Source organism: Oncorhynchus masou, chromosome 24, assembly GCF_036934945.1.
Source record: "Oncorhynchus masou masou isolate Uvic2021 chromosome 24, UVic_Omas_1.1, whole genome shotgun sequence".
Lineage (NCBI taxonomy): Eukaryota > Metazoa > Chordata > Actinopteri > Salmoniformes > Salmonidae > Oncorhynchus > Oncorhynchus masou.
In genome coordinates, this window is record NC_088235.1 from 81,721,823 (window position 1) to 81,749,271 (window position 27,449).

The 27,449-nt window shown below is 43.8% G+C and overlaps 1 protein-coding gene across 2 annotated transcripts in view; it reads right to left on the reverse strand.

Moving 5' to 3' along the window:
* Window positions 1–13,575: 13,575 nt before the first annotated feature.
* Window positions 13,576–27,449, reverse strand: part of LOC135512806 (TLE family member 5-like) — a 36,423-nt gene continuing 22,549 nt past the window's right edge. Inside the window, exons 2-7 of one of the 2 annotated variants that reach the window (XM_064935200.1) lie at window positions 26,243–26,331; window positions 23,664–23,727; window positions 22,481–22,525; window positions 19,592–19,654; window positions 19,128–19,202; window positions 13,576–18,197 (exon numbers count right to left, since the gene is read on the reverse strand). In XM_064935200.1, the coding sequence (XP_064791272.1) occupies window positions 17,970–18,197; window positions 19,128–19,202; window positions 19,592–19,654; window positions 22,481–22,525; window positions 23,664–23,727; window positions 26,243–26,331 (564 nt within the window). In that variant the 3' untranslated portion in view covers window positions 13,576–17,969. The remainder of the gene's footprint in view (window positions 18,198–19,127; window positions 19,203–19,591; window positions 19,655–22,480; window positions 22,526–23,663; window positions 23,728–26,242; window positions 26,332–27,449) is intronic. The other variant, XM_064935201.1, reaches the window with a different exon arrangement.

Below are 27,449 nucleotides of genomic sequence, written 5' to 3' on the forward strand. Positions count from 1 at the left end.
CAGTCTGATTCTCTGAGTCGAAAGGGGAGCGGGTTGAGGTAGGCTACACTTTCAAAAACTGTTGAGAAGTATGTCTCCCCTTCATAACACTGCACTAATCCATCACATGCTCTCAGAGGTGACTTGTGTCAGACTGGAGGAACAGAGGCAGGTAAGTCTAGTCACTGGACTAGAAGACACTAGTGAGGTTCTCATCCTTTAACCCTTTCTCTCCTTTCCCTCCAGACGAAATTCTGCATCTAGTGACGTCTGATTGCCCAACAATCTGCCCACTCATCCCATCCCCTCCTCCATCTCATTGCATCATTTAAAGCTACTGCTATTGTCATGTTGTCATTATCTGCTAATTAAGTTTGCTAGCCATATCATACTGGACACATAATATTTGAGATACACAGATGAACTAAAAACACTAGCACTGCAAACACTCAGGAACAAAGAGAGCAGCAGTGCCTGGACTTCGCAGTCCCCCTCTTCAAGTCCCCCTTCCGAGACTGTTGTTGAGAACAAGTGAATGGCAGAATCTCATAACCACACATCACCCACCTCTCTATCACACACACCAGAATTAAGTATTTCAGTCTGAATGTCATGTGAGTGTACAAAAAAAGAATCTGTGGAAATAAATGAAAGCCACTTCTGTATCACAAAAACATAAACGTTGCTGTATTAAAATCTTAAATATTGCCATGTTGGTTTTCACAGCTGTTTCACAAGGTGTTCATTGTAAGTTGTAAGGTGTCTTTTGATGGTATTTATTTGTTCCATATTATTCATTGTTGTATCCTAGGACCGACAATAGATACATATATATTCAACCACAAGGGTGTACTAATGTGCTATGCGAGATATATATATATATATATATATATATATATATATATATATATATATATATATATATATATATATATATATATATATATCATAATAGAGTTAGTTAGCCTAGTGATTAGAGCATTGGGCCAGTAACTGAAAGGTTGCTGGATCGAATCTGCGAGCTGACAAGGTAAAAATCAGTCGTTCTGCCCCTGAACAAGACAGTTAACCCACTGATCCCAAGTAGGCCGTCATTGTAAATAAGAATTTGTTCTTAACTGACTTGCCTAGTTAAATAAAGGTTAAATACGTAAAAAAAAAATAAAGGCCTGATTCATGCAGTTTCCTCTGAACAGCTGCTGTTGAGATATGTCTGTTACTTGAACTCTGTGAAGCATTTATTTGAGCTGCAATTTCCTAGGCTGGTAACTCTAATGAACTTATCCTCTTAAGACCCAGGTAACTCTGGGTCTTCCTTTCTTGTGGTGGTCCTCATGAGAGCCAGTTCCATCATAGCATTTAATGGTTTTTGAGACTGCACTTGAAGAAACTTCTTGAAATGTTCCGGACTGACTGACCTTCATGTCTTAAAGTGATGATGGGCTGTTGTTTGTCTTTGCTTATTTCAGCTGTTCTTGCCATAATATGGACTTGGTCCTTTACCAAATAGGGCCATCTTCTCTGACCACCCCCTCACAACACAACTGATTGGCATTAAGAAGGAAATTAATTCCACAAATTAACTTTTATCAAGGCACACCTGTTAATTTAAATGAATTCCAGGTGACCTCATGAAGCTGGTTGAGAGAATGCCAAGAGTGTGCAAAGCTGTCATCAAGGCAAATGGTGACTACTTTGAAGAATCTCAAATATAAAATATATTTTGATTTGTTTAAAACTTTTTTGGTTACTACATGATTCCATATGTGTAATTTCATAGTTTTGATGTCTTCACTATTATTCTACAATGTAAAAAATAGTACAAATAAAGAAAAACCCTTGAATGAGTAGGTGTGTCCAAACTTTTGACTCCAAACTTTTAAGAAAAAAATAAATAAATCTCTACAAATGTGAAACTGGACAAGCGGGATGTTGACATTGGTTAAACAGAACGGTTGAAATCAAAGTGACGTGAACAGTGTCTTTCTGCAATGTTTTTTGTAACCCATTCTACCGAGAGCTATATCGGTCCGCTAATACTGGACTAGTAAAGGCCCAGTGCACTACTTTTTATATTTTTCAGAGGGTGCGGCAGCACCCTCAGCACCCCTGCTTCCCACGGCTATAACCAGCAGTGCAAACATTTGGCTATTTGGGTGTGTTCGTGTGTTTTCACAAGGTAAATTCCCCTTCCTGTCTGTGTGCTCAAGGGCATGTGTGAGACTTAGTCTGTCACACTGCCATAATTAGGTTTATCCCACTTATTTCCTGTTGGATTTGTGGGTCGGGGTGCACTGTTGAGCTTGTACAAATGTGCTGCATGTGTGTGTGTCCGTGCGTGTGTGTGTGTGTACAGTATGTGGGTGTACAGTATGTGTGTGTGTCCCTGCGTGTGTGTGTACAGTATGTGTGTGTACATGCGCGTGCGAGTGTGTGTGTATGTATGTACGTTGAGGTGGTCACTGTTTTGATATGAATGTGGAGAATCTCCAGGAAACGAGACACACATCCAAACTAGGATCAGGCTCATTTCCATCTCACTACTGCCTCACGCTTAGACCCATGGACTTGTGTTGGCAGCTACTCATATTTGTGTGTGTTCAATAAAGCATACAGGCCTGGTGGCGTTTGTGTGTGAGCCTGCATATGGTATGTGAGGGTGTGGGTTTGCATGCATGCTACTACTGACATGTTGGTTATATAGCTATCGTTGTTCAGTGCTCCCTCTTTCCTCTATAGGGCTGTGTTATACACACATGTAGAAGTATTGTATACATGTGATGTATGATTATGTACCATACACTCATTTGTACAATTTGGTGTGTATGTCTGTATATTGTTCTTGTATATACTGTATGTGTAAGTGTGTATAAGCGTATATATACTGCATGTACAGTACGTATGCCTTTGCTCCCCTGTAAATCTCCTGTGTCTCTGTGTGAGTCAGTGTCCCTATAGAGAGCCAGCTAGACAGCCCACCCTTGGTGCTGCCTGTGAGTGGAGTGCTGCAGTATTTTCCTCTGGCTATGTACTGTACTCTGATCAGGCTGCTTGGCAAAAGCCAATTGTGTGACTAATTGGGATTCAGGCAGGCTGCAGTGGATAAAAGCTCCTCTCACTGCCTGGCTCTGTGGAAGACTGGAGTGGATGGTAGTGTGGAGGGAGGAGAGTGTAAGTTATGCATGAGACAAAATACACACCACTTGTGTACACACACACACACACACACACAAACGCGCATGGATACACACAGCGTTCATGCACAAACACACACAGCGTGTAATTCATATACAGTGACAAAACCAGAAACCCATGGTCAAGTCAAGTGCATACAGTTGGTACAAATACATACAATCTACAACGACCATGTATGTATCCATCATTCTATTATGGTTACATTTATATGACATGTTTTATCTTTGCAGGCCATTTGTCAAGTGATATCTGCCAGTGAATGTGTGTTTGGTTCTGTCTCCCTGACTGCCTCCCTGCCGGTACCAAATGTCTGATGCTTCTCTCGCTATAAACAGTCTCACACTAGGATGCATTCATTCACATAAGTGTAAAATACACTGGCAGGGATTCTTGCGAACAGATGCAGTGTGTGTGTGTGTGTGTGTGTGTGTGTGTGTGTGTGTGTGTGTGTGTGTGTGTGTGTGTGTGTGTGTGTGTGTGTGTGTGTGTGTGTGTGTGTGTGTGTGTGTGTGTGTGTGTGTGTGTGTGTGTGTGTGAAAAGAGAGAGAGAGAGACCGAAAGAGGAGAGCAGTGAGAGACTGGAAGAGGGATAGGGAGAGAGAAGAGAGGGAGAGTGTGTGTGTACGTTGGCCTGCTGGCTGAGGGGCAGACGGTGGATGTCAATTTTGAAAAATTCATGATGCTATGTTTGGAAAATCCTTGGGGGAGCTGTGTTGTTTAACTGGCCCAAAACAGCTGGGATCTGGAGTGCAGTTGTGTGTGTACAGGAACAACAATCCAACAATACACACAACATGCACACATGTAACGAGAGAGAAAGACAGTAGATGTGTTGTAGTGCATGTCAGTTGTGTGACTATCCGTGTGAACAAAAGGAGAGAGGAACTCAGTGCATTACACCAGATACATCCCTGAAATATCATTTGTTCAACAGAAAACAGCATTGAGAAAGGCTTACTGTGTTGTATCCAGCCAATACACGAGTCAGGCCTTGTTCAGGACCTGGTAATGGAAACGGGCTAGAAAGAGACAATCCAAGGTCACAGACACTGCTGACTATGTTTATATTTTCATGGAAACTCGATTCAGTTCTTTAGAGATAAAATCTCCACAACAAGCTGAAATAAATCTCCAATAAAGATTGGAGATACTATATGTTACTCATTGACATTATTAGATGAACCTAGTTCAGTACATTCCTGTGGAGGTCAGAGGAAAGGTTCCATCTACAAACCTGTAACAGATGAACACTGCAGGCTGAGTGAGAAACCTTTTCAGCTTGATCTCTAATGAAGTCTTTACTTTAGTGTGAGTCAGACAGTTGATTCAGCGTCACCCTGGACTCAGAGTTTGACCCCAAGCCATATCCCTCCTTCCTCCTCACACCTTATCCCTCCCCAGCCGTATCCCTCCTTCCTCCTCACACCTTATCCCTCCCCAGCCATATCCCTCCTTCCTCCTCACACCTTATCCCTCCCCAGCCGTATCCCTCCTTCCTCCTCACACCTTATCCCTCCCCAGCCGTATCCCTCCTTCCTCCTTCCTCCTCACACCTTATCCCTCCCCAGCCGTATCCCTCCTTCCTCCTTCCTCCTCACACCTTATCCCTCCCCAGCCGTATCCCTACCCCAAACACATTATATCCCTCCCCAGCCGTATCCCTCCCCCACACACACACCATATCCCTCCTTCCTCCTCACACCATATCCCTCCCCAGCCGTATCCCTCCCCACACCCACACCATAAACTTCCCCAGCCGTATCCCTCCCCCACACACACCATATCCTTCCCCAGCCGTATCCCTCCTGCCCCACACACACACCATATCCCTCCCCAGCCGTATCCCTCCCCACACCCACACCATAAACTTCCCCAGCCGTATCCCTCCCCCACACACACCATATCCTTCCCCAGCCGTATCCCTCCTGCCCCACACACACCATATCCCTCCCCAGCCGTATCCCTCCCCCCACACACACCATATCCCTCCCCAGCCGTATCCCTCCCCCACACACACACACCATATCCTTCCCCAGCCGTATCCCTCCTGCCCCACACACACACCATATCCCTCCCCAGCCGTATCCCTCCCCCACACACACCATATCCCTCCCCAGCCGTATCCCTCCCCCACACACACACCATATCCTTCCCCAGCCGTATCCCTCCTGCCCCACACACACACCATATCCCTCCCCAGCCGTATCCCTCCCCACACACACACCATAAACTTCCCCAGCCGTATCCCTCCCCCACACACACCATATCCCTCCCCAGCCGTATCCCTCCCCCACACACATTATATCCCTCCCCAGCCGTATCCCTCCCCCACACACACCATATCCCTCCCCAGCCGTATCCCTCCCCCACACACACCATATCCCTCCCCAGCCGTATCCCTCCTCCCCCACATACACCATATCCCTCCTCCCCCACACACACCATATCCATCCCCAGCCGTATCCCTCCTGCCCCACACACACCATATCCCTCCCCAGCCGTATCCCTCCCCCACACACATTATATCCCTCCCCAGCCGTATCCCTCTCCCACACACATTATATCCCTCCCCAGCCGTATCCCTCCCCCACACACACCATATCCCTCCCCAGCCGTATCCCTCCCCCCCACACACCATATCCTTCCCCAGCCGTATCCCTCCTGCCCCACACACACCATATCCCTCCCCAGCCGTATCCCTCCCCCACACACACCACATCCCTCCCCAGCCGTATCCCTCCCCCACACACCATATCCCTCCCCAGCCGTATCCCTCCCCCCACACACACCATATCCCTCCCCAGCCGTATCCCTCCCCCCACACACACCATATCCCTCCCCAGCCGTATCCCTCCTCCCCCACATACACCATATCCCTCCTCCCCCACACCATACCCCTCCCCAGCCGCATCCCTCCTCCCCTACACACACCATATCCCTCCCCAGCTGTATCCCTCCTCCCCCACACACACCATAACCCTCCTCCCCCACACACAACATATCCCTCCTCCCCCACACACACCATATCCCTCCCCAGCCGTATCCCTCCCCCACACAAATACACGATGAGCTGTTTAATCGTTTACATGCAAATCATTACAGGCCTCTAATATTGTTTTGTGTTACAGAATGGAAGTAAATGGAAAGATAGGTCTGACAAACAGATGAGGTTTATACCCCTCACCCCCCGTCTCTTTCCCTCCCCCACTCCCTCTCTTCTTCTCTCCTTATCGCTCTCCCTTCCTCTCTTTTCTTCCCTTTCTTCCTCTCTCCATATCCTTCTCTCTGTGCCTCTCTTCCTCCCTCCCTCTCTCTCCACACACAGCTGTGGAATGGCCAGGCAGGTTGGCTGGGTGCCTGGGCCATGTCATGCCAATTAAGTTCAGCAGCTAAAAGTCTTCCATCTGGGAATTCTTCCTGTTACTGACAACATTAACCCTTCCCTGAACTGAGAGTAACTAATGCACACACACACACACACACACACACACACACACACACACACACACACACACACACACACACACACACACACACACACACAAACATACATACATAAATATTCCTACACATATACAACACATGTAAACACAGCCACAGCAATTTATACTCAAACAGACATATATATTGTTTTATCCAAATGGAAACATTTCTGTTACCTCCCCTTCCCCACATTCTATTTAAACATGTTCTCAATATCATCAAAGCAGGACGGAGGAAAGGCGATACAACAACATTCAAAAAGGAGGTGAAAGATATGGAAAGAGAGAAAAACTATGAATGTGGGGTGGATGGATGGTGGTGAGGTATAGGGAAGAGGGAGGGGGTGTTGAGAGAGGGAACCAGAGAGACATCTACATCATTTGGCCAAATGACACCATCTGGTGGATAGCTGGGACATCATGGTCACACTTACACAGCGAGAAGAGTAGGGGAGGGGTTGGTGTCTAATGTTGGCTAGAGTTCTAAAGAATTGGGAGAAAAGGACTCGTATGTATTGTGGTCAAAATATATACCTGTTTAGTGGCGTTTTTGTTTTGTATTGAATTCTTATAAGCATGTATAGTATGTGTGCTGCCATTTTGCATTGAATTCCCTTCAGTGTGGATGTTTCCCTGTGAGAGTAAATGTCAGAGTGACATTGAGCAGGCAGCAGCAGCAGTGTGAGGCTCTGTGGGTAAGACCAGTCAGTGATTCCCTCAGGACTGGAGCACTGTGACTGCATGTTCCATAGCTGTAAGCAGCCATTGACTCACCACTACACGCTCACTGACTCACGAGCTGACTCTCTCACACACACAGTGCACAGGCGCAAATACAAAACATACACACTGTACGCATGCAACACACACACACACACACACACACACACACACACACACACACACACACACACACACACACACACACACACACACACACACACACACACACACACACACACACACACACACACACACACACACACACACTCTAAGACTGCAGAATGACAACCCTTGCCACACTAGTGACCTCTATCCTCACACATCAGACCCCGAAGCCCTCAAACACATACAATCACACATGGAGACACACACAATACACAGGATACATTCTCCACCCCAGAATAAGGCTAAACCTACCCTGACTATGACACTATGTCAGTGAGGTATCATCTCTGTAGCTGTAGACATACGGTGCTTTCAGGAGGATTTTGGGCTTTGTTGAAGGCTCTGCACATAAAACTACACAAATATAATTAAATAAAATAAAATTAAACACACTATGCTCTTTATTACATCCTGCCAACCCTCTACTCAATCTCTCTGTTTCCAACTGCCTCCCAGCTGTACCGCTCTGTGACCCTCACATGCCTCCCTCTCTCTCTCTCTCTCGCCCCATCCCTCACACTGTCTATCCCTCTCTTTCCCTCCGTCGACCCTCCCTCTCTCCCCATCCCTCCCTCCCTCGACCCTCCCTATCTCGCTCTCTCCCTCCCCATCCTCTGCCCGGTCTCTGACCTCACAGTGTGGCGTCTGTGCTGCACCTGACTCCCTGGCCGTCTAACAAATAGAGCCAATAGAGCTTCTTATGGCTTCTACACATGCAGCAGAGGCTTGGACAGGAAATTAAACAGAACTACACTACCTGTACATATGAGACCCGAATTGCTGCTGTGCAGTCCACTGTGGATAGACTGGAGATATAGTAGAGCATGGCTCTAGTTTTACCTGTATTCACTGTCCTAAATCACGCCGTTACCTAGGACCAGTTTAAAAACCTATCCATAACAGGTCAGTTACTACTCAGTTATTACAAAACAGGAAGGGAGTGAGGAAAGATACACTTTAAACTATTGGAAGTAGCCCCTGGTGTTCAGTCTAGCTTGGATAAGACAGTTCCTTCTACTGGGGGAGATAATCAATCAATCAAATGTATTTATAACGCCCTTTTTTACATCATCACAAAGTGCTGTACAGAAACCCAGCATAAAAACCCCAAAGAGCAAGCAATGCAGACGTAGAAGCATGGTGGCTAGGGAAAAATCCCTTGAAAGTCAGGACCCAGGCTAGGGCACTCAACATGCACTGCACTGACACAAATGACTGATGATTGGTTGAATGATTGTGGGAGCTGTACTGTTACATTTCAGAGCAGACTGATATTATTGACCGTAACCTGTTGTTGAAAAAATTGTGTGATATGGCTTTTCTACCTCTGCCCTATCATGGATTCAGAGCTATCTATCTATCTATCTATTTAATTAATTTGTACAGTTACACACAACTTACACACAGCTCTGGCACACACACTTACCCCTCCAGACATGCCACCAGGTGTCTTTTCACAGTCCCCAAATCCAGAACAAATTCAAGAAAGCATACAGTATTATATAGTGCCATTATTGCATGCAATTCCGTTCCATCTCATATTGCTAAAATAAACAGCAAACCTGGTTTAAAGAAACAGATAAAGCAACACCTCACGGCACAATGCCTCTCCCCTATTTGACCTAGATAGTGTGTACTGATATTTAGGCCACGTGTGCCTTTAACATTTTTTAACGTAGCTCTGTCCTTGAGCTGTTCTTGTCTATTAATGTTCTGTATTATGTCATGTTTCATGTTTTGTGTTTTGTGTGGACCCCAGGAAGAGTAGCTGCTGCTTTTGCCACAGCCATTGGGGATCCTAACAACATACTAAAAAAGACCGAATAGCAGCTGTTTGCTTCAAAATTCTAGGAACAATAAGGAGGCCTGCGTCTGGTGACCATAGCGTAGGTGTAGGTGTGTACGGCAGGACCAAATCGGGGAGATAGGTAGGAGTAGGTCCATGTAATGCTTATGATAAAATGTTTAGGTTCTAGTCAAGATTCTAGCAGTCGTGTTTAGCACTAGCTGAAGTTAACTTAGTGATTTATCCGGGTAGTCGGAGAGTAGAGCATTGAAGTGGAAAAAGCATGGAGTCATTTTTCTGCATCATTTTGGCCAAAAAATATTTAGATTTTTGCAATGTTATGAAGCTGAAAAAAAGCGGCTCATAAATTTTTAAAAATATGTTTGTCAAAAGAGAGATCAGGGTCCAGAGTAATGACGACGTCCTTCACAGTTGAGACAACTGTACAACCATCGAGATTCATTGTCAGATCCGACATCAGATCTCTTTGTTTCTTGGGACCTAGACCTAGCATCTCTGTTCTGTTTTTTAGTTTAAAAGTAAAACATTTGCCACCATTCACTTCCAAGTAATATTCAATGGAAACTTGTGAAGCCTTTGGGTGAAATGCATAATTTCTGCAAGATCATTTACAATATTTATCATTCTTTCTAAGATCATTATAATTTACAGGCTTGCCTCATGGCAGGATAAGATCAATTACTTTTCTCAGTTCATTGTCAGATTATTCAGGAGGTGGAGAACACTAGTTCTCATGGTGTTATAATGAGATGATTGACACAGTAGGAAAGAGTGATCTGAGAAGTCTAGAGTAGTGCGTGTGTGTACACTGGCTTTCTAATCACACCCCATCAGAACCACAGAGGGTTTTATTGGGAAACACCAGTCAGCAGACACAGACAGGGTCACAGGCCTCAGTCTGAGCGAGCGAACCGCACTGGGACTGCGAACAGACCACGGGATGACCACACGCCACTCACACAGAGACCACAGCTCAGAGGCAGGCCAGCGCCAGAGCAGAGAAGAGGGAGGGCAAACTGGGACAACATATATATACTACTTATACAGAACTAACAGACTGACTGACTGAAAGGATGGGATCCAACTGTCTGTGTGTTTACAACAGTAATAGGGTTTACAACAGTAATAACCCTATCATTAACATGTCATTGACACACTGTTGCTTACTGTCTGGGACAAGGGAGCATTAGAAAAAAGACAGAGTTAGAGTGAGTGAGAGAAGTGTGAGATAAGAGATAGTGAGGAACAGGCACTATTGTACTTTCAGCCTGATGTGTTTTCCTCTCTGAGTCGTGATAGATGGAGATAGTAAAGGGATGAATAAGAGATGATGCAAGTGTGTGCACGCAAACACACACACACACACACACACACACACACACACACACACACACACACACACACACACACACACACACACACACACACACACACACACACACACACAGTCATACATAGTTACATACACACACAGAGCTAGGAAAAGGAGAGTGCTCTCTAAATGAATTTGGCTTTCAGCAAGGGGGAGTCTACACTGCACCAGCAGTGTGTTTGTGAATGTTAGCCAGTGTGTGTGCGTGTGACTGTACTGTGATTATGCTTCTGTGTGCAAGCATATACATGTGTGTGTGTGTCTTTGAGAGCCAGAGAGTAGCTGGTGGAGAGGAGGGGTGTGTGTGTAAGGGTGGGGCAAGGTGGAATGCTAGCTAGCTGTGTGTGTTGTAGCTGTGGTGTCACTGGGATTGGAAGTGACAGGCAAGAAGCCCCACAGACAGCTGGGTAACAGCCCACTACCACACTGGGGAGGGCTTTACACTGAACACCATTAGTACTGTCTCTACTCTCTCACATTCCCTCGCTCCTTCCCTCCTTTCTTATCTCACTAGCACTGGAGAGAGAGGGTGAAGATGATTCATAAAGAGAGGGGGGAGAGAGAGAGAAGGGAGAAGGAGGAAGAGTGAGATTGGGAGGGATAAAAAGAGTGGCAGGAGAGATTGGGAGGGGTGAGACAGGGAAATGAGAGAGGAAGGTGTTGAGCAAGAGAACAGAGAGAGAACAGAGAGAAGATGAGAGGGAATTATAGAGGAGGATATGAGAGAGGGGGAGCTAGAATGGCAAGGGTAGTGAAGGAAAGAAAGGATAGGCAGAGAGGAAAAAAGGAGGATGTTGTTTGTATCTCACATGACTCTATTAAACTTTTAATAGTCCCCATTTCTCCAACTAGGTTTCCTGCTACTGTATCACCAAAACAGCTGCTGCAAATCCCACAGCAGACCACTGATGAGACACATTGCCCTTTCACACACGCACACAGACTGACACACGGATGGACATACACACGCTGACGTGAAGGACAGAGTAGAGAGGGAGAGAGAGGAGGATATGCAGAGGAAGACCAGATTAGAAAAGAAGATGCAGACAGACATGGGTTCCCATGGTGGATCTATGAGAGCATCTGCATCAGACTGAGCTGCTGTGTCAACATGGACTCCTCCAACTGGGCTGGGCCATACAATACATCACTCACACGAAGACTGGAGATGAAGACAGAAACACAGAATAGACAGAAGAGAGAGATGAGAAAAAGAGAAAGATTGGCAGGGAGGAAACAAGAGTTGAAGTGTGACTGTGTGAAGATGAGAAATACAGAGAAAGAAATTAAGATTAAGATAAATAGTGAGGCCTTTGCAGAAAAAAACTAAGAGTGTGGGACTGCCACAGACGTAAGAGAGACAAAAGAGAGGGAGAGTGACAGAGGGAGGCAGCGAGGAATGACAGGAGAGATAGACTGAGGGATGGAGGAGAGGGGGAGGATGGAGGAGAGGCAGATTGACAGCCTCCGTTCCCTGGGACACATGAATAAACCAGCACAGCATGTATCGCCCCAGAGAGGTATGGGAGAGACAGACGGAAAGAGGTGAGAGAGAGAGGAAGGCGACAGAGAGAGGAAAAAAAGAGAGCATCTTCATAATCAAGCCATAAAGTAGAGCAGGAGCGAGGGAGTGATGGGGGAAGCAGCGATGGCTCTGAATAAGTCAATCATGATTAATCAAGACGCTTCCCGCTCTCCATTCAGGCGCTCCACTCTATCTCCTCTGCTCAGTACATGCACACAGTTAATTAGCCAACATTAGTTTCAAGTTTTATTAGTCGTATGTACGGGATAGACACGGAATAGACTGTCCAATGAAATGCTTACTTGCAGGTTCCTTCTTGACAATGCAACAACAAGAAATACTAAGATAAGAACAAAGTAAATGGCTCAGTAGAATAAACATTTTAGCATAACATAGTAACAGACATTTTGGGGAACGGGGGCAAGTGTTTAAATTGTGCAGTATTTAGCAATCATAAATCATGACAATATGCTCATGTTTTCTTAGGCCTACAGTGTATGGTGGCTTTGATGTAGCTAATAACCATTCAAACTAAATCTGAATGATTTTCTCAGCTTTTCCATACAATGTGTTGTCGCAGAGGAAAAACAATCACCAACTCATCCATGCTTCTCTGAGGACTCTGTATCTTGACACAGAAAATAGGGCACTTTCATATTTATTTTAAATGCTGGGCTCAGATCCAGAGGAGACCATGAATTGAGAGAGAGCAGAGCAGGATGGAGAGGAGGAAGAGGGCTGGAACCACACAAACACACACACAAAATAACCAATAGGAAGAGGGTGTGTGTAACTGCCTGTGTATGCGTAACACTGCATATATGTGTGCGTGTAATGAGAAATAACTGAATGTGATGACAAGTTATGCATTTGATTGATAGATGGAATATCTACACAAGGGTTTTGCGGAGGTGCCAACTGGGCCATGTCTCAATTTCTCCAATGTTATAATAAAACAGAACATGTGATGGAGAATTTCTAAACCTAAATCAGGAACCCCAATATTCCATGCCTCTGTGCCAGAGGAGTACATGGAGGAATACCTCAGAGCATTATTCAGCCCAGAGTAGAAAAGAGACAGGATGTTTTTAAATCAACACTTCCGCCTTGTGGAGTTACAATGAACTACAAGGACCTCAAAGCTCCACAGGCATTGACAATGTCCATATGAGACCATTTAAATGCTACAGTACATCAATTGGCAGAGTATTAGTCATGTGAATGTCATACTTCATCTAGCAGTAATACTGAAAATATACTAGAGCTCCACTGCATTTTCACCATGGCCTCTTGGAGTAGTAGATACATAATGACAAACACGCACAGCTGATTTGATTGACTTTATTTGTAAGGCACCATAAGTACTTCCTTACTGCAGAACATTTCAGTTATGTATAGTAAATGTGTTACTTTTTATATTTCACCTTGTTTAAATGAAGCTATGATTTCATGACACTTTTTTTTTTTTTGCCAAAGTACACACTTTAGGTTTTACATTATACACAAAATAAGTATTTAAAAAATGACCTTTACAAAGCTCAAAATGCTTACAATGCTTCACGCTTTGGGGAAAGGGCAAGCGATTGGGTCAGGTATAGGTCAAAGTACTGCAGTTCCTCTAGTGTCACATCAGTACTGTAGGACATAGCACAGGAACCATCCAGGACAGACAGAAGATGCAGCCATATACACGTAAAGCTTTATATGTATAACTGTATACATAAACTGGTCCCCATCTACTAAACAAACACATAGTTCATTTGTATCAGAATTTAACAGCTTTTTACTCTCAATCTATTTTATAGCGATAATATTCAAACAAGTGCATTGATCACAGAGAATGTGTACCAATTTTTTTTTAAACATTTCTTCGCTAATAGAAAGGAATATAGTTCCCCAAGAGACATGCGTTTGTGTGCATCTAGCTACTCACACTCGTTGCATATCACTACTGTTTAAGTCCATAGGAGTAAGTTGTGCTCACAAGCTTAGAGAGCCACACGTCAATCCCAGGTTCACCACTGACTGACCAACGTTCAAATCTAATATTACAGAGGTTTATGAATGCATTCACATACGGCTATGGAATCATCTCAGAGTTATCTAGGAAATTTACACAGATCTATATACCCTCACAGTGTAACCCACCAAAAACAGAACGGAGAATGTCTATTAATATAAGGGAAATACAAAAACATACAGTACATCACATGCTGTATCACAGGCTGGGATCAAAACAATGGTCAGACAATAACACCAATTACCTCCCAATGAATCTTACAGTAAAACCACCACAGTCACCATCACACACATCTTCTATATTCCCCATAGCTCTAGGGTTGCCTGGACATTCAACCCAAGGTTCTAGATCTTAGTCCTAGCCCGAACCAGTACCTGGGAGATGATGAATATGACGACATCGCCTCTGACGCCCAGGATTCTTCAACTCAAAGTCCCATTAACCAGCTCTGCAAACGTTGTAAAACATATGTTCGGAACTCACCAAAATATGGAGTTTGGCGGAGCAACTATTGTCCTTACTGCATTTACACACAGCATGTACTTCCAAAAACAGCCCGTCTCAGACTAGACGTAACATAGTAAACGTAAATCCAGGTCACTCAAATTAGTATATGTTACATTTGGCATGGTTACATAAAACAATGTAACTTAAGCCAAAAGAAAGGAAGGAGGTTGGTTGGGGTGGATGGGTGGGAGTATAACGCGAACATCTAACAAACAAAAAGATAGCGCGTTCGAATTTCATCACAGACAACTTTAGCAAATACTTTAGCTACTTAGCATGCTAGATAACACATTCCCCCCATCTTTAAGCCTTAACCCCTAGACTAGCAAACGTTAGCCACCTACCCAACCTTAGCAACAACCAATTGAATTCTTAACAAAACATTTGCAATTTGTAACCTATCATACAAAATGGATGATAGACATACACAAATTAATACATACCATACGAAATGTAACATATCATACTAAATGGAGTGCCATATTTCGGGGGATTACCGAACGTACTGTCATAACGTTTGCAGAGCTGGTTAATGGGACTTTGAATTGAAGGATCCTGGGAATCAGAGATCATGATATTCACATCATTATTAAGTCCAGGTACAGCTTCAGTTCTAGCCTACATCGGCACTCAAGGGGCCAGGTAATATCGTATCAAGCTGTCGTTTCTCGCTGTTTCTCCAATAGGTTGTGAGAAACATGTTTGGGAAAGATATATTTTTGTAAATGCACATTAAACAGTGGCTAGTTGTGATTTATCGACTCAAAGAACAGCTCAAAAAAAACATTACGTTAACTATTCATTGGCTATGGACAATAGATCAAAATATGTGAGTGCTGTTAATGTATTGTATACAAGAGAAAGCTCAATCATGTATCATTTTTTCTTATACAGAGATTCATCTTTGAGTAAAAAGATAGTCGGGGCTGAGTGGACATTTTGCATAATATGTTCAATGCCGCTTCCTAACAATAGGGGTTGACAGAGATGTCAACCCGTTTCGTAAAATAGACCGGAGGACTCCTGTTCAAAGAGGTGACTCAATGGACGTCAGAGCTGCTTTCTAAAACACTTACTGCCCTCTAGTGTTGGAGGCAACTACTCTCCTCTACTACATCACCGCTAAAACATAATATTAGTGCACTTTACAGAAAGGAGAAAAAAAAGATTGAAGGTCTTTTCTACCTTCCACAATGTTATCATCACTGCGATCTGGACATTCGGACTGTTATTATAGTACTGATAGCATGCCTTTCATGGAAGCTGCTGTGTGTGGATATGTCTAAAGCAGCTCAGTGGGTTAGACCGGGTTCTCTGGGGAATTTGTCATAGGGGGTGGATTTGTTGGAGGACTGATAGCACAGACTTGAAGAGAAACATCATGAAAGTAGCTCTAAGGTGTTTTTCGTTTCCCATATACAATTTTTATTATACATCTCTCTACTTATCTGGAAGTATTTTTTTTCAATACGTCCTACTTTCTTAAAATGACTAAAAGCAGCACTAGAGTTTGACTACGTAAGAGCACAGCTTTATATGGCATTAAGACAGGAATGCGTCTTTCCCAACTATAGCCATCAGGGACTGGAATTACCTAGTTACTCTATTCCCCAAGAAGACTGATGTCTTTCAACTATCCTCCTTCACCTTGGGGACGAATACTAACCTGAAAATCGAAGTGCACCCAACTATCAATGCAGGATTTTCAAGTTAGGATTCAGACGTACATAGACCCGTTTCAATGTAGCTCATCTAAGAGTCTCTTTACGATGGAGCAACAAAGTCGTGTACACCAACCGATCGAATCAAGTTGACACAACAGAGGCTAGAGAGCTGTGTGACGCGAGCCTGTCTGTTGGATCTCTTCTGGTTTGTTATTCCAATTATACTGTGTGACATTCAGGGTCCCAGATGGGCCCTGGTTAAAAAGGGAGGAAGGAGACGCTCAGCGACAGTGGCGTGAAAACAAATATCCACTTATGAGAAAGAACACAGATTAGCAAAATTGAGGGGAGGAGAGTGATTAAAGGAGATGTTCCTCTTCTTTTTTTTGTTTACAACCAGATCTCTATTTTTGATGTAAATGGCATGTTATAGTGCAGTCTAGACTCTTTTGTGATTTCAAGTTTGAGGAACTTAACCCAAACAGCATATCAATTCTTTGTCCTCGTCGTGTAGTATGGGGGCCCCGAAGAAACACGAACAAAAGTTCCAAAAACACCAAAATATGTTTTTGTAGAAACAGCAAAGCTTATACTAGTGATGCAGGGCTTTAGATGCTGTATGCATGAAATTGTGTCATTCCGAACTTTATCCAGAATGTTATATTCCCTTTTGGCGACTCAAGTAGTTTCCCCTATCCAGCTGTTCCATTTTCCGTGTAGCTTGCTGCATGTAACTGCCATAATAAGAAAAAACACCAACACAAAGTGTCTTAATAGGGCATTGGGCCACCAGAACAGCTTCAACGTGCCTTGGCATAGAATCTACAAGTGTCTGGAACTTCCTGTGTGGAAGCACCTCATGCTTTCAAAACACGTTGTATCCCTTATTTAATCAAGTCTTTCCTTTCTTTTGGCAGTTACATGTAGAATGGACGGAGAGATATAGCTTGAGTCGCAACAAAATGGAATATAACGTTGAGGATAAAGTTTGGAATGACAATTTCATGTGTACAACATCTAAAGACCGGCATCACTACACTAAAAGCTTTATTTCGCAAAAACATTTGAAATCACAAAAAAAGGTGTCTGGACCCTTATACAACATGCCATTTACATCAAAAACAGAGATTTGGTTGTGAAAAAGGAAACTCCTCCTTTAAAAGAGGGAGAGTAAAGAGTGAAAATGTGGTCAGAATGGAAGGGAAAGGGACCGTTGGTGGTCCGTGACAAGAATACACAATTAACAAAAAGAAGTCAAGCTCAAATCAAACGATATCTGAAGAAATTGTATAAAATAAAAAAAATCAACACTGTACATAGTTGGAATGACGGCAAAAGCATCAGATAGGACGAGAGAGCGAGAGAAAAATAGAGTAGAATTTAAAACCAAGCATGGCAAATATAAGTAGGACGATTAGGGAGAAGGGCATAGGGGAGAGGAGGAAGGCTGGCATGGATACATAGCAGGTATACAGGACCACAGCCCTCCGATGCTGCTGATATGCGGTGGAGGGAGAAAGAGAGGAAGCTCTAGTCGGACTTGTCCCCGTCCTCCTCACGGTGGTTGTCGGCTCCCTCACGGGACGCCTTCTCTTCCTTGGCCAGCTGGGCCTGCGAGGCAAGGATGGAGGAGAGGGAGAAGAGGCCTGAGGAGGAGGTGACGGCCGGCAGGGTGGACTGGCTCAGGCCCAGGGGCATGGGGGTCATGGGCAGGGCCAGACCCTGGAGCTGGGACAGCTGGTGAGCCTGGAGCTGCTGCTGCGGACAACAAACACACAGCTCAAACACAGGGGAGGTACAGATGGGTGCATATGGCTCTCACACGCACACATATGCACATACACTGAGGGTATATGATAAACATATGTAGACACACATTATACATAAACCACAGGAGGCTGCTGAGGAGAGGACGGCTCATAACAATGGCTGGAATGGCAAACACATGTAAACCATGTGTTTGAACAATTCCATATATTCTGTTACAGCCATTACAAAGAGCATGTCCTCCACAATTAAGGTACCACCGGCCACATGTGACATACATACACAGAGTGTACAACATTAGGAAAACCCGCTCTTTCCATGACCGACTGACCAGATGAATCCAGGTGAATACTATGATCCCTTATTGATGTCACCTGTTAAATTCACTTCAATCAGTGTAGATGAAGGGGAGGAGACAGGTTAAATAAGGTTCAACCATTGAGACATGGATTGTGTATGTGTACCATTCAGAGGGTGAATGAGCAAGACAAATTACTGAAGTACCTTTGAATGGAGTATGGTAGTAGGTGCACCGCTTTAAATGTGCCAAGAACTACAATGCTGTTGGGTTTTTCACACTGAACAGTTTCATGTGTGTATCAAGAATGGTCCCTCACCAAAAGCACATCCAGACAACTTGACACAAGCTTTTGACACCTTGTAGAGTCCACAACCTGACAAATTGAGGCTGTTCTGAGGGTAAAGGGGGTGCAACTCAATATTAGGAAGGTGTTCCTAATGTTTTACACACTCAGTATAATATACACACAGAGATCGTTTATCATCATCTTCAATACCTAAAACACCAGATAAAGCTAAAGGAAACCCCAGGACAGCAGATGCATCATAAAAGAGTGATAGATAGTGAAATAGTGACAGAGTAGCAGTAACCCCACAGAGGGGCTGGAGGGAGCAGCCTACCCGGATGATGGAGTTCATCTCTGGAGGGGTGACCTGCTTGGCCCTCTCGATGGCCCCCAGGACCTGCTGCTGGTGCTGGGGTACAAACACACACACACAGGGGGGGGGGGTAAGTAGATGGATCAACACTACCAACACTGACCCTGTGCTCCTCACCCATTCAACCCAGCCACCACTAACAGAACACAGGGCTCTGATGGAGAATCAATGGTCTACTCCCATGTTGGATTGGGTCATCTTGTCATGGACATAAATGAGCACATCTTATCTGGATCACAGCAGAGCACACTGGCCCCTTTGATTACAGGGCTCTCAATGATGAATGGAGGGAGAACAGAGAAAAATATAATACAGGGAGGGAGGGAGGTGGAGTGGTCAAATGAGAATGATCTCATTCCAGGCTAAGGGCGCAATGTGGGGTTGGGGTTAGGGGTAAAGGGTCAGGGGTTAGAGGGTTGTCTTACCTCCTGGGACAGATAAGGGAGGACCTGGGCACAGATCCCGTTTAATCTCTTCACAATCTCAGCCTGAGGAGATAAAACACTTCAGCCCTTAGCTTCATTTAACACCCATCAGTCTCACAACACAAACCCAATGCACCCAAAGGGCACTTTACAACAAGCACACAGAACATAGGACCTTAATTTGATCACTCTTTTGTTACGGAGAATTTTCCTGCACCGATTTACACTACCGTTCAAAAGTTTGAGGTCACTTAGAAACATTTTTGAAAGAAAATTTAAAAAATGGCCATTAAAATAACATCAAATTGATCAAAAATACAGTGTAGACATTGTTAATGTTGTAAATGACAATTGTAGCTGGAAACGGCAGATTTCTTTATGGAATTGCTACATAGGCGTACACAGGCCCATTATCAGCAACCATCACTCCTGTGTTCCAATGGCACAGTGTTAGCTAATCCAAGTTTATCATTTTAAAAGGCGAATTGATCATTAGAAAACCCTTTTGCAATTATGTTAGCACAGCTGAAAACTGTTGTCCTAATTAAAAAAGCAATAAAACTGTCCTTCTTTAGACTGGTTGAGTATCTGGAGCATCAGCATTTGTGGGTTCGATTACAGGCTCAAAATGGCCAGAAACAAATAACCTTCTTCTGAAACGCATCAGTCTATTCTTGTTCTGAGAAATTAAGGCTATTGCATACGAGAAATTGCCAAGAAACTGAAGATCTCGTACAACGCTGTGTACTACACTCCCTTCACAGAACAGCGCAAACTGGTTTGAACGGTAGTGTACAGAAAATTCACTGAAAACCCACAGTTATATTAACAGTATTGCACTTTTCAAGTAGCCTAACACCAATCAAGCAACAAGCAGGATTATTTTGCTGTGACAATGTAGGTCAAATTAAGATCACACATCTGTACACACACAATGTTCGGGCAGTGATTATCATAACCAACTCAGATATGCAACACCGTGTTAATTGTGTTACTTTCTAATTCAGCGTGATATCTGAGAAGAGACCTCATCACATTAATTTACCATGCACCATTACACTCTTATCACTATCATGCGCACCGACAACGCTTGCCGTCTCCTCTAAAAATGTATTTTGTCTCTCCACTCTTCTTTCTATACACACACACGCAAGATCACATCACACACACAAATAAGAGGAGATGCCAAATGTTTTGTCAGGCGGGAGCACAATTCATCTAGGCTAACCGGAGAGAGGCCTCTCAACTGGCAAGGACATTTTTTATTTTATTTTTAATAAATAAATAAATAAATATAAAAAGCAGAGAGAAAGAAGAAACACGAATAACCCCTTTTCAATATCTCCCTGGCACAATCCCAGACTAAACTGTCTGGAGCCCCTCAGCTGGAGAGAACAGAACGCTCAGGAGGAGAGAGAGAAAGCGAGGGAGAGTGGGAGGAGGAAGAGAGCAGGCTGAACACAAAACCCAGATGTGAATTCTCCTCGACATTCAGTTCTACACACCCCCTTCAATTTCAACTCGAATGCTGCCGCAGTTCATCTGCACCCACTCACACACAAAGGCACACAAAGCACGCACTCACACACACACACAAACGGGCTAACAAAAATGCGGATACACACATAGGCAAACATAAGTGGGGATACACACACACACAGCTCCCCTCGCACTTTCTCGCCTCTGAATTTCTAAATATTTCATCCCCGTCAAATAAAGGAGTAGGGGTGATGAATTGTACTCATGAGGCAGAGTGGAGGCTGTGTATGCACTTGTGTGTGTGTGCGCGCGCAAGCGAGCGTGTTTGTGACACTATTTTTCACTGCGTGTTCCATGCTGCCGGTGTGGCTATCAGGGAGGAACCGTCAATCTTTTAGGGTGGCCGCGATCGCCAGACGAGGTCGCAGATAAAGCCGGGTCCACAGAGGCACATCGCTCTACCCCAGCAGCCTGCCCATTATTTACTCCCCACACCCCCTGATCAATGGGCACCAGATGAGCCGCTTAGATAGTAGTACACTACTCCTCCACTGATCATGTAGGAATATACCTAGATGAGAGCTTTAACCTGTGCAGTACTGTACTGCTCCTTCCATTAGAACAATCCCTCTGTGAGTAATGATGCTTTCTCATCGATGCCACAGAGAGATGATTCACTGTCCGTCTGTCTACAGGCAGCATGATGGGAAGTAGGGGTGTGCCGACATGGTCATACTCGTATCCGCAAGTTGACAGTTGATAGTCGGATCGGAAGATACTCGTGATTGGTAGATGTTGGTAAAACACCTCCCTGCACATTCTCACTGCAAATTAAGAGCAGTGAACAGAGGGGTGTGTGTCCTCAACTTGCAGGGGCAGCCACGTTTGCCGTCTGTCACTCAATGCGCAGCAGCGGTTCATATTTCTTCTCCTACGCTTGCACCGCTTGTTAGATATTACGCACATTGATAGCAAACATCCTCGCCATGTGATTTATCATAGTAACAGGCAGCAGAAATCCAAATGATCAGATTGAAAACTGATCAGGTCAAATTCTAAAGCAAGTGGATGGAAAAATACAGCCTTCCTCTATCCAATCAGGGCAGCAGGATCAACATACAGTCCACCCTTCTCTTTACAGCCAGTTGAGACATTTAGACCACCTAGAACCTCGCACATGACTGATTGACATGAGAAAGATGCGTGCTGGCACCCAAAAAGTACTTTCTTTCCCTGATCAAGGATAACAAAAAAATACTCAGATCATAATCGTACCTCGGAAATTGCCCATATCCATTAAGATTATTGTTTTGTCCGACTAGTCGGCACACCCAAGGAGAAGAACAGATTCCACTCTCAGATATCACTGCTGAAGAAGTGGTTCCTATTAATGTAGCACGAGAGACTTACCTGCTTGTGCATTTCGATGTTCAGCCCATAGGACATCTCATAGTACTGTAAAGTAGAAGGAAGAGGCGGCGTTATTATATATACAGTATAATAATGGAAAAAGGGAAATGACATTATGTCCTGTAGACAGATTGTCTATATGCATTTCTGACTGTCCCACAGAGCAGTCTACAGCAGCCATCTCCTGGGTGTCATTTATCATGTCATTACACCAGGTCGAACCCTTTACACACATCCTGTTATTGGTGTCCTTCTGTGTGTCGCTGTGAGAAGGGATGGTGTGTGTTCTGTGTTAATGAGCGGGCCAGTGGCTCAGCATTTGCCCTGTTAAATCACCCTCTCGGTCTGTGAAGGCATGGGCTCCAACGCTCTAAAACAAACACACATACACACACACACACACGAGAGAGGAGAGTAAGCCTTCCACCCCAAACGGCATGTCACTAAAGCAATTACGGTGCTGGGGAAATGGAGGTGCTTGCGTTAGCAGGCGGCGAAGCGGGGGAACCCGATAGGCAATGGGGGGGGGGCTGGAGCTCCACACACTGACCCGGTGATGGATACGAGTGCAGCGCTGCACAGATTAGATGAGATTAAGCCAGTCAACGGATCAATTAGAGACAGAATATCAGACAGCTACACAGGCCTGGCAAGAGACAATGAGATTAGCTAGAGGTGGAGAGTATGTGTCGGGGGGAGGATGGTGGGAAGAGGGGGAGGATGACATAACGACATCAGAGACAAAAAGACCACAGATGAGATGAGGAATCATAGAAGGGAGGAGAGAGAGAACAACGACATAGAAATACACAGAGAAGAGGGAGAGGCAGGGGAAAAGGAGTGGAGAGATGGGAACAGGGCTACACAGGAGGAGGGGGTAAAATAAAGTAGAGACATGACAAAAAGAGAGAGAAATCATATGCTCAACATCGCTGCAATACTGCCAATATGTTGTAGTTGCAAGTCTAAAATAGTGCCAAATTCAAAACTATCCCATAACAAAAGGTGAAAGTATGTTTTGTTGAGATATCATATCATTGCAGTGTTTAACATCCCCCTGCCTGTACAGTAGTTGGTATGAATGTGATTCCATGTGACTGGGCCAGCGGGCCCTGGGGCAGACTGACAGAGCAGGGTCAATCACACACACACACAGCACAGAAACACACACACAGACTCTCACCATGATATAATGACGCTGCATCTCAGACTTCTCACTTGCCAGCTTGTCACACTCCAGTTTCAAACTGCAGAAAAAGGAGAGAAAAACAGAACATCATTTTAGTCTACAGGAAGCATCCATCATATCTCTTCAGAGAGCCAGGAAATGATTTCATCCTTCCCTCAGCAGATCTAACATGGTGTCAATCAACCAAAGGATCCCAAATAAACCCCAATAAAAGGCCAATATATACACCCAGATTGCTTTTAAATGTCCTGCCTATAAATAGTGGCTGGTTGGTGAATGTGCAGCTCTGAGGCGTCGCATACAGCCATTAGCTGTAATCATGTCAGCGTGCTCACTGCAGATGTCACAGGAGGTGACAGGACAAAGGAGGCCAAGTCACACCACTTGTCACAAACTTGGTTACCATATTAGAATGGTTCCGGTGTTGACGTCCCCCCTGGAAAGCATTCTGATTAATAATGATACAGAGGGAGAAAGGTTTACATCAAACAAGGGTTTATAATGGTGTATTTACATTAAGATAGTCTTTGGGATCTGGATCTGTGCCACTGTGAATGACGGCTCAATTAGGCAGAGCATTAGCTGTGGCGATTCTCATCATTGGTCCTAAATGGGAAACTGCTGCTCATAGCCACCACTGATTCTGTCACTTACATGGAAAAATAGTGGATGCAAATGGAATCATAAAAGTGGCGCTGTTAAACCAGCCCAAAGTGAAAAGGTTAAAGAATAAACCACCTCATTACAATTCAAGAGCAGTCCTCAGATTCCCTGACCAAACAAGTGCTCAGGGGGCGCATTTCATTCAGACAGCTCTCTCCCTCTGGCCCTCCATCTCTACTCCTCTTTCGCCTGCAGCCTCCACTTAGCCAAATCGCTTTTCCCTTCTAAAAAAAAATAAAAAAAATCCAACAGCAGCCACACAGAGGTTGGTTGTCATGACGACCAGCCTCCCCTGCTGCCACCCTACCTGAGACCCTATTGGGATTGTCTTTGTGTGCCTGTGATTGGTGGAGGCGGCCCAGGGGTCCAGAGAGACGCTCTCAAACGACACTTTGATAGAGTTTTATTGCCGCTCCTTCCGCCTCTAAATCGCTCCTGCTGTCATCTTTATTTTGATTTATGTATTCCCTGAACTATTTATGCATGTGAAGGAGGGGGGGAGCGACAGTTACAATGCTCACTACTATGCTCAGGAGACCGCCTGCAGAACATTTCCCTTTAAAAGTGCTGAACACAGCGTTCTACAAAGCCTTGTCTATGGCGCTTCAGCTCAAGTCAATAGGCGGCGCATATGCATGCTACGAATTCGGCGTATAGAACAGGTATTCTTTTCAACTGCTTCTGTCTGGGGTTAAATGGGGGGTGGGGGGGGGGGGTGTCTGGGGAATTACACACCAAAGCCCAGGCACTGAGGTGTTCATGCTATAGGAACAGACTGATGATCAGACCAACAGGAATTTCACACAACGAAAGAACATAGGCTTTTATCTTGCTCTCCTCTGATGAAGCTCAATGAAACAGGGAGGATAGAACCTTAGCCAATACACACTCTAGTTCCTATACCACAAGTAAAGAGGGGAAACCAGATGCAGTCGGAGCGGTGCAGCTGCTTCTTCAAAGGCTAGAAATCAATAAAGAAGAAACCTTCCTTGGTCCATAAACTCCATTTAAGTCATGAATTAAACAGCACAACACTGTACATCTCAATCCAGGTAAAACAAATTACCTTATACCATCTAGCAAATGCCAATCTTGTTGGGTTGTGGCTATAGTGGTACATCATAACACTGCTTTCTATTACATGAAAGAGAACAGAGTTGTAGACTCGGGTTCCAAATGGAAGTGACACACATCTATTGATCTGCTCCTAAAAAAAAACATGCAGCAGAAGACACAAAAATGTGTTTGTCTTGCTGTGAATTATTTGGTATTCTAATCATGTAGATTATGCCCATGTGATTTTGATAAAAGCAGCATGTGATGCACACGCTTACGGAAATGACTTAATAGAGTAGAATTCAACAAGTGCTCTAATCTGTACTCTCACCTACAAATATAATATGGTTATGCTTAATAAAGTGATTAAGAGTTTGTATCATAAAGGACAATTCCGCCATTTTTCAACCTCATTCATCATCTCCAGCACCAAACCAGAGTGAAAACAGAGTATTTCTATGATCTGTGGTTGTAAAGAAAAGGTCCGAAAAAAACACTTATCTGTGACATCACAGGGTAGGATTAAAGTTAAAAAATATATATTCAAACCCTTCAAGTTTCTAGCCCAAGAGACGGTATTTTCTTACTCCCCACATCACCGCAAATCTCATAGTGTTTGAAATTCACTGTTATTAAAATGTTTTAACTTTTGATGTCATTAGGCAGAACATTTTATTTTTTCCGACAAAATTTAGAAAATGTGACATTTTACATTAAAAAAAATATATAATTCATATGTTAACATTGGTATTGTACTGGAGAAAATGAAAATTATGTTGAAAGTTGGAGTTGCCTTTTAACTAAAGATACTAGTTTCTCTGATAAGCTGTGGTTGGGGTGTTAAAAAAATGTACCTGTGGTATTGTGCTTGAAGGAACTGGAACTCATCCTTGATTCGGTCACACGAGTCAGAGGTCGTGAATTTCAGCTGCTGCGATGAAGCCTGAGACACAGAAACACCATCAAACATGTCAGTGAATTCAGACAGATCTGGCCTGGCTCACACCAGTAGGATTGAGTGTTGTATTGTTATCAGGGTTGGAACTAAAATTATTTTACAATCGTTTCATTCTGAATAGAATTTCATTATCATATTTTTTTTACTGTTCCAACCTGCATAATATGTTCTGAACAGCTTCCAAACAAAAAGTACTGGTTTATAATGTTCCTTTTTTAAAATTACTTTTCCAATCAGTGCGGATAGAGCAGCTTGCTGTGGAGCCGGGAAGCTACAGCCTAGTTGAGCACATTCTATGGATGAACTTTGGATGTCTGAACTTCCGACAGTTGGCTTAACATTAGACCAGTGCTAAAGTTAGATAGCTAGCTAAAAAGTTTGTGTGCAGAGCGGCAACAGAATTAAAACTTCGTCGTACCTTTTTGTAGTTAATACATCTGATGTGAAACATGGTAACTATAGTATCTAAGTAACTAGCATTGAAAAAGTTCATCCATTTTTCTGTAATTAAAATCTCTCCCTAATTTCTGAATCACGCTTGAAACATAGCTGGTAGGCTACAGTAACATATGCTTTGGAAGGGGAGGGGCAGGTTGCATACACACTAGCAAAAATGTTCAGCTGGCGGCAGACACTGGAATAAGTTTGAGTTAGTTCTTTGCATAGGCGCTTTGTTGTGTTTTTTTTTGTGGGACTGAAATAAGAATGTCTTGAACGTTAACATTATTTTATCAAGCGGTTCCCATGCTTTTAAAATAACAGTATAGATCACTTTGGTTCCCGGTTCTGATTATGTTCCTCAATTTAGTTATTTTCCGGTTCCAACCAGATTGTCATTACAGTCACATTACTTTACAAGCAGTAGTGGTGGTAGATGGATCAATTGTGTCTTTGTGCCAAACTCACTGCAGCTTTAAACCCAAATAGGAACAAAATCTTGTTATTTTTCCAGCTGACCGCATAATGTGTCAAGTGGGAAATCTCTTAAATATGTGTAGCATTTCATTTAAAATAAATAACTGTAGGTCTAATATAGTTTACTCAAAAACCTATACAAAATGGTAATTTCTCCACTCCCGTTGACTCAATCCAGTCTAACCATT